Source organism: Leguminivora glycinivorella, chromosome 17, assembly GCF_023078275.1.
Source record: "Leguminivora glycinivorella isolate SPB_JAAS2020 chromosome 17, LegGlyc_1.1, whole genome shotgun sequence".
Taxonomy (NCBI): Eukaryota; Metazoa; Arthropoda; class Insecta; order Lepidoptera; family Tortricidae; genus Leguminivora; species Leguminivora glycinivorella.
In genome coordinates, this window is record NC_062987.1 from 13,599,931 (window position 1) to 13,611,990 (window position 12,060).

General features: G+C 38.5%; 2 protein-coding genes across 3 annotated transcripts; both read right to left on the reverse strand.

The window, feature by feature from the left end:
- Window positions 1-1,020: 1,020 nt before the first annotated feature.
- LOC125235349 (general odorant-binding protein 28a-like) lies at window positions 1,021-3,943 on the reverse strand. The gene is made up of 5 exons (XM_048141890.1): window positions 3,815-3,943; window positions 3,080-3,256; window positions 2,069-2,186; window positions 1,729-1,811; window positions 1,021-1,157 (listed from the first exon to the last, which is right to left on the reverse strand). Exons 1-5 carry the CDS (start codon window positions 3,866-3,868, stop codon window positions 1,134-1,136), a joined length of 456 nt encoding a protein of 151 aa, XP_047997847.1. The 5' UTR covers window positions 3,869-3,943; the 3' UTR covers window positions 1,021-1,133.
- A 2,844-nt stretch (window positions 3,944-6,787) lies between these two features.
- Window positions 6,788-11,345, reverse strand: LOC125235350 (pheromone-binding protein Gp-9-like). Of its 2 annotated transcripts, XM_048141891.1 has the most exons (5): window positions 11,251-11,345; window positions 9,011-9,181; window positions 8,092-8,203; window positions 7,357-7,433; window positions 6,788-6,925 (listed from the first exon to the last, which is right to left on the reverse strand). In XM_048141891.1, exons 1-5 carry the CDS (start codon window positions 11,311-11,313, stop codon window positions 6,914-6,916), a joined length of 435 nt encoding a protein of 144 aa, XP_047997848.1. In that variant the 5' UTR covers window positions 11,314-11,345; the 3' UTR covers window positions 6,788-6,913. The 2 variants fall into 2 exon arrangements, with proteins under 2 accessions (XP_047997848.1, XP_047997849.1); XM_048141892.1 differs by lacking the exon at window positions 6,788-6,925 and having other exon boundaries at window positions 7,345-7,433.
- Between the last annotated feature and the right edge of the window lie 715 nt (window positions 11,346-12,060).

Sequence of the window (12,060 nt, forward strand, 5' to 3'; positions counted from 1 at the left end):
TCGTGAGCGATTGTGCCATTCGGCTAGCCACCCTGGAAGCAGTAATAAACGCATTTTTTGCGTTGTAGTTTCCTCGCTATAGTGAGGGGAAAAGTTTTGTGTTACACTCGGGTGCAAATGTATTTTACTTCTCGTGTGTTAAAAAACTCGCAAGTTCAGGATTCTATTCTCGAACCACTCGCTTCGCTCGTGGTTCAACTATAGAATCCTTTCACTTGCTCGTTTTTCAATTCCACACTCGGCGTTAAAATACAACTTTGCCCCCTTGTATAACAAATAACTATTTCCCCTCACTACCTCAATACGACTTTGCCCCCTTGTATAACAAATAACTATTAAATAGGTATGTGCTTACTTTAAATAGTAATGTTAATTTAATTAAAAAACTCTTGTAAATTGGCCACTCCTTTATCAATTTTCGTGGTACTCCAATGCATGTTTTTGTTTCGTATGTTTTATATTATAAGGATTATTTTTTTGATTTTTTTTTCTGTATCTGAGCTTAATACACATTAATATTTTATATTCTGTTCATTTCTATCTCGAATATTGTATATTAAATATTGTATGTACCTGAACAATGCATTTGTGTTTTACAAGATTAACAGTCCTATTCGAACTTTACTATATGCGTCAAAATTAACTCTAGATACGATATTTATTTAGAGTATCCAGAGCTAATTTACGTATCCATACTAATATTATAAATGGGAAAGTGTGTGTGTCTGTTTGTTTGTCCGTCTTTCACGGGAAAACGGAGCGACGAATTGACGTGATTTTTTTAGTGGAGATAGTTGAAGGGATGGAGAGTGACATAGACTACTTTTTGTCTCTTTCTAACGCTAGCGAAGCCGCGGGAAAAGCTATTACTACATAGGTATTATGAAATAAGGACTAAGATCTGTTGGTGTTGGTGTTTTATCAATATGTCAAAAAAGAACATCCGGCACTTGAGGTAAAATAACCCTTTTTCTGATAGGAAGCCACAATATATTGTAAATTTTATACAAAAATAATTAATTAGAATCAGGAGCAATGAAACTCTTGAGTAGAAGGGCATGGAACATTTATTCGTTTATCCTTAAATCCTTGTCATGTTTGTACTTTTCGGTGGTCCAGTTTAGGTTGTTTTCTTAAAACTTGAGGTCAAGGCCATACTGAAAACAAAATAATTTGAATTAGTAATTAGTCAATGAAAATTACGCTAACAGAGATTTTGTACAGTCGCTATCAGAATATATCGGAGCTGTGGAGGTCCTCAAAAATATGTGTACACAGTGTACACCTAACGCTCTTGACAAGTTCTTAACGCTAGGTCTTCGAGATGCCTATTTAATTTTGACTGTAAAGATGCCAAGAAAGTTTGAATGAAGTAATCGGGATTGCTGTTTGTTTTTTGTTTTTGTTTATTATGAAACAAATAATTCCACTTTATTATCACTGTTATGTTGGAAAGAGAAGAGACATAGAATATATTCGATTCAAAACATATTTCACAGGTCTTTTCTTCAGTTTCCTGAACAGATGATGGTAGGCCGCTCGTCAAATCTGTAAATCTCGAGAAAATACTGCTAATTTGTTAACCAAGTCTTGAAAGGTTGTCCGACACCACTTCGCTTTCTTAGCGTCTTCAGAAGTGTTAGAAGAATTGCATTGCATGTCGTAAGCGACATTCTCGTGGAATGCCTCTAGCCACAAGACTAGAGGATAAAGAGTAAAATTGCCTACCTTAGCTCCTTTCTGTGTTAAACAGGCGAACGCTAGAGCAGCTCTATCGCAACCCATGTCATCTGCCACATTTTCAGCATTCACTGTAAAATAAATCATTTATTTTTAATGTATCAAAAAATCTGAAAAAAAAACTAGAGGATTTGGCAGACGCCTGCAACTCCCGAGGTGTTACATGCGCGTTGCCAACCCTAACCCTCCCCACTATCATTGAGCTCTAATCGCTGAGAGAATTTAATTAAACCTAAACTTGGTGGTCTAATAAGTCTAATATTGAAAAAATATTGCGGCTATCATCCCTCGATTTTAGCTTAATGCCAAGATATGGGTCAAAGAATACCTTTCTCGCACTCCTTGACAAGCTTCTCGACGTTGTTGAGACTGGTTTCATCATTAGCAAAGACTTGCTTCGCATTTTTCCGGGCATTCGAAGCTGATACGGCTCCTGAGTTGTCCATCTGCAAAGAAAAATAATGTAAGCATTAAAGGATGAAGATTGCAGCTAAAGTACAATCAGTGAACGATCTTAGCCATCGGTTTAACATCGGAAGACCCGATAGGAGTCTAGACTCTTAAGAGTCTTAAGCCTAAAAAATTACGTTCGCTGTGCAACAACGCGCTATCTTCCCTATCGTAGCAGAATGAAAGAGAGATTGAAAGCGTTTAACTGTGTTGTAGCCTCCTAAGTAGTACAATTTTCGTTTTGGAAGCGGCACCGTCCCATTGGGCTTCATCCAATGCAGCGTGCCTTCAGCATTTACGAGATTTTCGGCATTGCATTTTATATTTTAGGCCGAAGTCAATGTCATCTGATTTCAAATCTCCTGGAATTCTGCTTCCTATGTCTACTGCCTTTGGCCTTCATAGATATAGGTAGGTACTCTAAAAATCTTCTTCTCGTTTTGATGGTTTCAGACTGTGCGGGTCTAGATGGTAGCGACATTTAGACGTCGCATAGCTGTTGAGCAGGCTTTTATCTGGCTGTCTGTATTTCTTTTTCTTTTCTTTCTTTCATTACAGGACATCACGGAGTTCTGAAGAACTGTTTGACATGAGCCAGGCCACTTTTCATTCGCACCGCTCGCCATGACAGGGCGCTCATCCACACACCTTACCTAAGAATGGCTCAGAGGAATTTCCTCCCACGAACGCTCCGGCTGGAATGAGCTCCCTTCGAGGTATTCCCGATGAACGATGAAGTTTTCTTTTCAAGTTTCTAATGGGTCGGCAACGCGCACGTTTCATTGTGCGGGACATTCTTACACAGATGCAGAGATTAAATAGAAATCTGATGACCTTTTTTTCAGCTTACTGTCTTCCATTCATCTCGTAAAAATAAAAGCATACTCACAATACCAATATTCTTGAACAGACAAGCGGTGAAGCACTTAGCATTGTTGCTTTCTGGCAACTTCAGCATTCTGAGAGAGTTGATGTCTTCCACGGTGAGAGGATTGCTCTTCAAGCAGGATAGACCCCGAGTTACGAACTCAGCTTGGATCACGGTCTTTTGGATGCCTGATATAGCCTGAAATTATTATGAATTTCACTTTTACAACACTTGAGATTTCGAAACATCGAGCAGCCATGCACAAACAGCACTTCCATTTAAAGTCTGGCGTCCACAAAGCGGAATCGAGCCACGTCGAATCGGGTCCTCATACATTTTGAATGCGAATGAACGAGGCTCGACTCATTGAGCCTAGTGGACGCCAGGCTTTAAAGTCACTGCCAGGTTAGGTAAGCCTAGGGTCTATGTGGTGGTAATCATTTTCAACAATTTGTGGTTATTATTTCAGAATATTAATTTCGTGTCCTTCTCCTATTTACCCTCTCGCCAGTTTAATCCTTGCGTATTATAATATAAGTATGAAAAATATTGAGATTCTTTTCTCAAGACTTTAGTAAAGCAAGAGCTTTACATAGCTTAAAAGTTAGCTTTAAATAATAATACTTTATACAATAAAGAGTAAAGACATAGTCATGTATGTAAGTATAGTTATAAAAGATTATCTAAACCCTTTGCTTTTACTACAGTATTGAAAACCAATAAAAAAATTATCCAACTTTGAAAACTTCTACTCACCCACACACCGTTCGCGACAGCGGCAACAATCAAAACAAAAGCTACTCGCGCCATTATCTCTAAAGAGTAAAGATCCTTTCACACTGACAATTAAACCTGTATTGATCACATAAATATCTGCCACTCAATATATACTAAATACAAGCCTGTTTACCTTGCCTGATGAATAGGATGACTTTGTAACCATGATTTTGGTAATGCGTCAGGAAGTACGGTTTGTGCTAAACATCCTCAGCTATTGTTGGATAAGGTACTACCAGTTTGTTTAGATTACTATTTGTTTGTTTAGAGATCCTATTAAGATTTTTATCTGTAAATGAGTATTTTAATGTTGTAATTAATTAAGTGGTTTTTGCATAAAGTCGTTAAATTTAATACCCGTCCCTTTACCTATGGCTCGTGTCGGTTTTGAATAACAAGGGATCATCAGGACATTTCGATTTTTTCTCAGCAACCGGGCTAGCACATGATTAGTATGACAGTGTCTCGCCGCGACATAGATTATAAGATCACACCTTTTCTAATTGTATTAATTACATAAGGACGGGTATTCTATGTCGCGGCGATATAATCTCGTGCCAATCATGTGCTATTCCTGCAGATCCAGTGGTGGAAAGCCTAGCCGTAAGATACCTAGGCTAAGTCAAGCTTATATTTGTTTTCCCCTCACTAGCTCGGAAACACGTGTTTTGTCCTTTAATAACAGCGGGTAAAAACGCATTTTATCCACTAGTGGGTAAAGTAATTTGACCTTGAATAAAGTCAAATTAACTACTTTAAAATTAATTAAAGTAGGTGAATCTAGTAATAAAGATGATTTACCACCTGTGGAACTATACTGGAAGCAGTGATAAACGCATTTTTTGTGTTGTAGTTTCCTCGCTATAGTGAGGGGAAAAGTTTTGTGTTACACTCGGGTGCAAATGTATTTTACTTCTCGTGTGTTAAAAAACTCGCCAGTTCAGGATTCTATTCTCGAACCACTCGCTTCGCTCGTGGTTCAACTATAGAATCCTTTCCCTTGCTCGTTTTTCAATTCCACACTCGGCGTTAAAATACAACTTTGCACCCTTGTAAAACAAATAACTATTATTCGAGTTCAAGCTCTGCGATTTTATTTGATCTGTCAACGCCGCATAATACTACGAGACATTCATATAGTTTGTCCTAATCAGTTTAAAAGTCAGACCACGTTTAGTTGGCAGCGATTTTAATAGCATAAAATAAAACTGAAAATCTCAGGCAAATTTTCAAAAAAGTTTCTCTTGCATAAGTATTCGAAATCTCATAAAAAAATACTGAATCATCAACATCGTCCTTGCGTTATCCCGGCATTTGCCATAGCTCATGAGCTTGGGGTCCGCTGAGACAAAAAAAATACTTAATATTGGTTTGAATGAAATCATACTTGACATCATATTTGACAACTATAAAAGTAACCCGGAAGTAGGAAAAATCGACATTCGGAATAAATCTACAATGGGTACGTTTGTCGAGTTGATTCGTTTCGGTGGCGGAACGGAATGCTCGACAATAGCTTCGTCACTTCACATCATCATCACGTTACGAGTACATCATTAAATAACTTCATTTATTTATTTATTTATTTCGGGAAACAAACAGCATGCAAGAATACAAAATATAAACAATATGAATAAAACATGAGCCAAAACAGTTTCCACTAATAACTAATACAGAAATGCTCAAAGGGGAAATTAATTAAATGCAGAAATAAAGAATTGGCATCATCCAAAGCAATTCAGCAAGCAGAAAGTAACTACTATATCTTTAAACTAATACATATGTCTGTACGTACAAAATGCGTCACATAGACGTATGAGAAGAACGCTACAGCACAGGCCCCGTAGCCGAATGGCATTTCTCCGACGCCAAACGAAAGCGATACGCCGCTGGCTCTGTCGCGCCAATACGCAAGCGCGATAGAGATAGATATCTACTAGCGCTTCGTTTCGTGAGCGTTTCGTGAGCGATTGTGCCATTCGGCTAGCCACCCTGGTCGTTCATGTTTCAATGCAGTAACAAACTGACTAAGCTTCATGTTGAAAATATCGAGCTTACAATATTTTGTGTTATACATTGAGCATGTTCTAACGAGATATGAGTTTTTGAGGTACCTAGTGCGACAAAATGGAATGGCAAATGATGTATATTCATGACGTATTGTATCGTTCCTGCTACATGTAACTAAAGTAAAATTCATAATCCTACGGACTAAATTGACAAATGACTGACAGGAAAAATGATACCAGGAACAGCAAAATTAAAATAGGGAAGGGTATATGTCGATAACAATATATCGACAAGTTGTAAAGTACATACAACAGACAAGTTTAAATCAAGAATAAGTATATTAGTTTCAAATAAGAGGTACTCATTTTGGTTTGTTCTATGTATCTTCGAGGTAGTGGATGGATGCCATGCATTTTTACCCACTAGTTTTAAAACATAAAAAGGTTTCCGAGCCTGTAGGTAAAAAATAAAATACCATGTCCGACGATAATCAATTATCTGTCACGCTATGGCAAGTATGTCATAAATATCTATATAATTTTCGAATAATATTATTGCTACTTCGAAATAAAAAAAATATTTCTAATTAGAGGTCTACAGACCTTTTGATCTGTCGAAATCACAGAAAAAGTTGGTATATTGATTAGCCGATCAAATTGCCAATTTCATTGTCCCGTCTGGGTGCACCTTAAATCTACGATGTAATCATAATTTTAATATCGATAAGAACAACACTGGCCAAACTGTGGCAACATTCGTTCACACTTACTTGTCAATTTGGTCCGTAGGTTTATGGATTTTACTTTAGCAATGCACCGGAGAGAAATTGCCAAAATGAAATTCAATGTATAATGTAAATTTTATTATAGTGTCAATTAGAAGTTCTAAAAAGATATATCACTTAAAACTTCAGAAACTGTAGGTAATAATTAAAACAACATCTGCAATAAAAATATGTTTTTATATATTAGTTTGTCATAAAAATAATAAAATACAACTAAAATTATAACATGTTTAACGCTGCGGGTGGTTGGAGGAGGTTCTTGTTTTCCGGGTTGGTGGTAGATTTTACAAGTTTAACTGAAAAAATAAAAATAAAATTCAGTGACAATAAGATATTTCACCAAATAGGGCAAAATGGATTACAATTAGAGTGCGTTAGTTATAATGGTTGCCCGTTATGGCGCAGTCACGATTGCCCCCCTTATGGCAAAAAGCTAAAAGCAAGAAAATTATTTTTTTGCAAAGTTGTAATAAACTAAGTTTTTCTCGGAAATTACATTAAGTCTTCTTTTATAGTTCCAGTGGTGACGAGCTAAGAATTTCACCCCTTTCCTACCGTGGGTGTCGTAAAGTCGATTGTGGAATACTGGTTCAATAGTGGTCTGGGCTAGTAGGTAACCTATCCCTGTAATATCACCTTGCGCAGTTTCATGTGCTCTGCTGACCCCTTTTGGTAAAATAGGTAAAATGTGGACATATGAAGTTTCTAAATATTGTCATAGAATTACCGCTTCTTTTTGCTCCATCATACAAGCTAGCAGCATTTTAGATTTTCCACACTTATCTTCGGGACTTTTCTCGCTCTCTGAAAATAAAACACATATTTGCTTAACACTGAAAAATGGTGGCACTTCAGGAGTATTGAAATGCAGATTGTCCGAAAACTACAGGAAAGTTTGTAAAGATATAAGGAGAATTTTTTTTTTAATGAAAAATTTTGATTCCTAAATAAACGTTTTGGTGATTTTTTTTAACGATGTAGGGAACAAATCAAATTATTTTATTAATATTTTTTTTTAAGTAGTAACACAAATAGGAGGTGCAAGCACAAATTGCTCGCCCTTACGCCGTGTCTTGTCTTGCGTGGGCGACGGTCGCGCGACCGTCGCGCGATCGTCGCCGTCGCGTCTCATACTTCCATATCGATAAGGTTTGATTTCGTATGCGTCGCATCGCCGTCGCGCGATCATCGCGCGACCGTCGCCCACGCAAGCCACGGCGTTAGAGTTGGTCAAAGGCGCCTATAGCCTTCAGAGATAACATACACTTGAGAAATTTCGACGGGTACCTCGGCGGTCGGGGTGGTGTAACGGTTTTAGCACGTCAGCCGCGTTAGCTGGAGACCCGGGTTCGATTCCCGGCTTCGCCACCAGTGGGCTTGATCGCTTGTTCTTTAGTGTATGGTATCTATTTCAGTTTATGATTCTTTTTTATTAATTAAAAAATTCAATGTGCCATTTTACCTTCAGTACAATGTTTAACGACTTCCTCAATTTTCTGTGTCTCTGCGTCCTTCAAGAATTTCTTGGCATTCTCTACCAATTTTTCTACAACAAACGCGCCGTTGTCATCCATCTGAAAAAAAAATTAGATATAATAGATAATAGATATTAGGGACGCCTTACACAGATCAACTTAGCACCAAACTAAGCATGTACTATTGGTGCTAAGCGACGATATACATACTTAAATAGATAAACACATCCATACTAATATTATAAATGGGAAAGTGTGTGTGTCTGTTTGTTTGTCCGTCTTTCACGTCGAAACGGAGCGACGAATTGACGTGATAATTTAAGTGGAGATATTTGAAGGAATGGAGAGTGCCATAGGCTACTTTTTGTCTCTTTCTAACGCGAGCGAAGCCGCGGGCAAAAAGCTAGTACTTATATACATAGAAAACATCCATGACTCTGGAACAAATATCTGTGCTCATCATACAAATAAATGTTCATACTGGGATTCGAACCCAGGACCGCGGCTTAGCAGGCAGGGTCACTACAGACTGAGCCAGACCGGTCGTCAATATTTAGGTAGGTATTTCATCAAAAATATTTAAATGTTTAACTTTTAACGAATTGCATGCCACTCTCATTAAGCAGTGGAAGAAGAAGAACGAACTAACTGTTGGCCTGGCTAATCAGAGGACGCTCCTTTGATTCCCTATAAGCTATGACATCACTTTCAGATACTAACCATACTCATCTTCTTATAAGTACTATGCTTGTCTGAGTGGTCGACTGTTCGACTGTTCGCGTTTTTGACAGGCGGTAACTGTGAAGTAACCGAGAGGAGGTGGGCGGCACTTTCCGCGGAGAGCGGAAGTGGCCATACTGTACGATAGTACTCTTTATTATACTGTGCTCAACTGCTCATACTAACCATTCCCATCTTCTTGTAAACGCACTCGATGAGACACCCGTCGATGGCCTCGTAATCCTTGTTCTTCTTGGAGGCCATGACTTCTTCTACCTTGGCCCCATGCTCCTTGCTGCATTCCGCGATGATCGGGACCAACGTTTCGTGGATCTCTTTTTCTTCATCTGTCTCGGCCTTGAAATAAATCATTGTGAGGTTAAATTAATCTATTATCTGGGCCATTTTTTAGGGTTCCGTAGTCAACTAGGAACCCTTATAGTTTCGCCATGTCTGTCTGTCCGTCCGTCCGTCCGTCCGTCCGTCCGTCCGTCCGTCCGTCCGTCCGTCCGTCCGTCCGTCCGTCCGTCCGTCCGTCCGCGGATAATCTCAGTAACCGTTAGCACTAGAAAGCTGAAATTTGGTACCAATATGTATATCAATCACGCCAACAAAGTGCAAAAATAAAAAATGGAAAAAAATGTTTTATTAGGGTACCCCCCCTACATGTAAAATGAGGGCTGATATTTTTTTTCATTCCAACCCCAACGTGTGATACATTGTTGGATAGGTATTAAAAAATGAATAAGGGTTTACTAAGATCGTTTTTTGATAATATTAATATTTTCGGAAATAATCGCTTCTAAAGGAAAAAAAAGTGCGTCCCCCCCCTCTAACTTTTGAACCATATGTTTAAAAAATATGAAAAAAATCACAAAAGTAGAACTTTATAACGACTTTCTAGGAAAATTGTTTTGAACTTGATAGGTTCAGTAGTTTTTGAGAAAAATACGGAAAACTACGGAACCCTACACTGAGCGTGGCCCGACACGCTCTTGGCCGGTTTTCTTCAAAGTTGTCTACCCCACTTTTTTTTATTTGGAAATTTTTATGTGGTTTCCGCTCGGAATCGCGAGCTCTTTCAATCCTAATAGGAGAAAAAAAGTGTCCCAAGGTTTTTTCCCATTCCGTTACCATTTGTTCATACATATTGTATGGCGGTAACGGAATGGAAGGTTTGAAAAATGTGTGAAAATCTTGGGACTTTTTTTCCTATCAGGATCTAAAGCACACCCCAAGCAGCCCAAAAAGATTCTGAGTATGAATCGCGTAAAAAATACCCATGGTAAAAAAAGTGGGGTGGACAACTTTGGGGTGCCTTCAAACGACAAATTATTGTAGAAGTTGGTATAAGTATGTAATCTGGGCAACCGAGCTTCGCTCGGTTCTGTTTCGTATCCTTGACATGTGTCGCCATCTAGTTCAAAAATGAATAGTACCTACATCGAGCGAAAGAATTCTCAGCCTTAACAACACAACTACTCCACACGAGATGGCGCGCATTTCGCGACAAAAACTCAAATAGTGTATTTTCTATTCGTTTTAGCCTTGACCTGTGTCGCCATCTAGTGTTTGCAATAAATAGTACTTACATCGACCGAAAGAATTCTGTCTTAACAGTACAACTACTGCACACGAGATGGCGCGCGAAGAAAAACGCATGAAAACTCGAAAATTCGCGTTTTCCGGGACCTAAGGATAAGTTAGACCGATTTTTCACCCCAAAAACCCCCACATAACAAATTTCTGCGAAATCGTTAGAGCGGTTTCCGAGATCGTCAGTGTAAATAAATATATATATAAATAAATAAATAAATATACAAGAATTGCTCGTTTAAAAGTATAAGATTTAAAATATTTCTGGGAATTCGGAAACGGATAGGATTTTGATGTTACATCGTTATGAAATTACGAGTATTGACAATAGCAACAATTTCAAAGTTTGTAATACTCGTATTTATCGACAAGTTTTGTTCAGGTAAAGTTTAATAGCTGATTTCTAGAATTTGCTTCATCGAAATGCGATGAGCGGGTAAACTGTGACAAAGAAAGGCATTTTTCAGGATTTCTACTTTAGGCCTGATTTAGACGGCGTGCGAACTCGCATGCGATTTTAGTTACATTGCGCGCTGTTGAGGTGACATACAATTTGGCACAGCCATCAAATACCGCAATATAATAAAACTCGTATGCGAGTTCTCGTACCGTCTAAATGGGCCCTTAGAGTAAGTATAATTATGTCCACGGGCGACTTTGTCGCCGCAAGTTTTTTATCTCTTAAATGTGTTTCCGTGGGCACATATTTACCCCTCAGTGGAACGATTGTCTACCAGCGATATAATATTAGGTACATTTCCAAAAGTAGTTTCTTGAAAGCACATGATTCAGTAATACCAAAATTGCTTTTTACAGAACTAAAAACTCACATGAACTTTCCTCAGAGCCACCGCACACACCGCCACCAACAACAAAAGGGAAATCCTCGACATTTTGCAACAAACTTGTAACGCCCTCCCAAGAGTTCTGCAGAATCATTTGTTCTCGCCACATTTTATATACTACGGTTATTATTAAGTCATTTGTATGGCAATTATTTCGCCTTATGGCGCGAGCTAGGTTATAGGTATAATGCTCGCGGTGTGATTATGAAGAAGAGGGTAATTTTGATGCTTGTTAGGTTTTTATTCCACCTTGTTAACGCCGTGTGCATCCTGTTGGTGACTGATTATTACGAAGTGGTAGCAGAAATATTGTATCTTTAAAAAACAGACTAATGTTTGTAGATCTGACCACCTACTCAATTAGTTAGGTAAGTATTTAGAAGTTGTTCGGCCTCTTGAGGTACCGGCAAGACATGAACTTTCAAAAATTCAAGACCCTTAGCGAAGATGACAATCGTACATAGCGAAACGAATAGATGTTTTATATTATTACTCAGAGCTACTACGTAGGAACTAGAAATGCATTGCCCGCTAGCCATAAGCGAGTGTGTAGTCCCGATAGTTCAGTCAGTTAATAAAGCTAAGTTACTTGCAAACTAGCTGGTCCCTCAGCGTCAGTTCATCATGCACTTTTCTTCTCTTCTCTGGGCCCGTCTAATTCATGCGTCGCTAGGCCGATCGGTCCGGGACTCCGGGATCGTTTTTGGCTTAGTAAACATGACTTAATTTCTTCTCTTGCCTACTTTATGACTTACCATCCAAGTTGTCCGGGATCTACCTTGAGCAGCAGCAGCA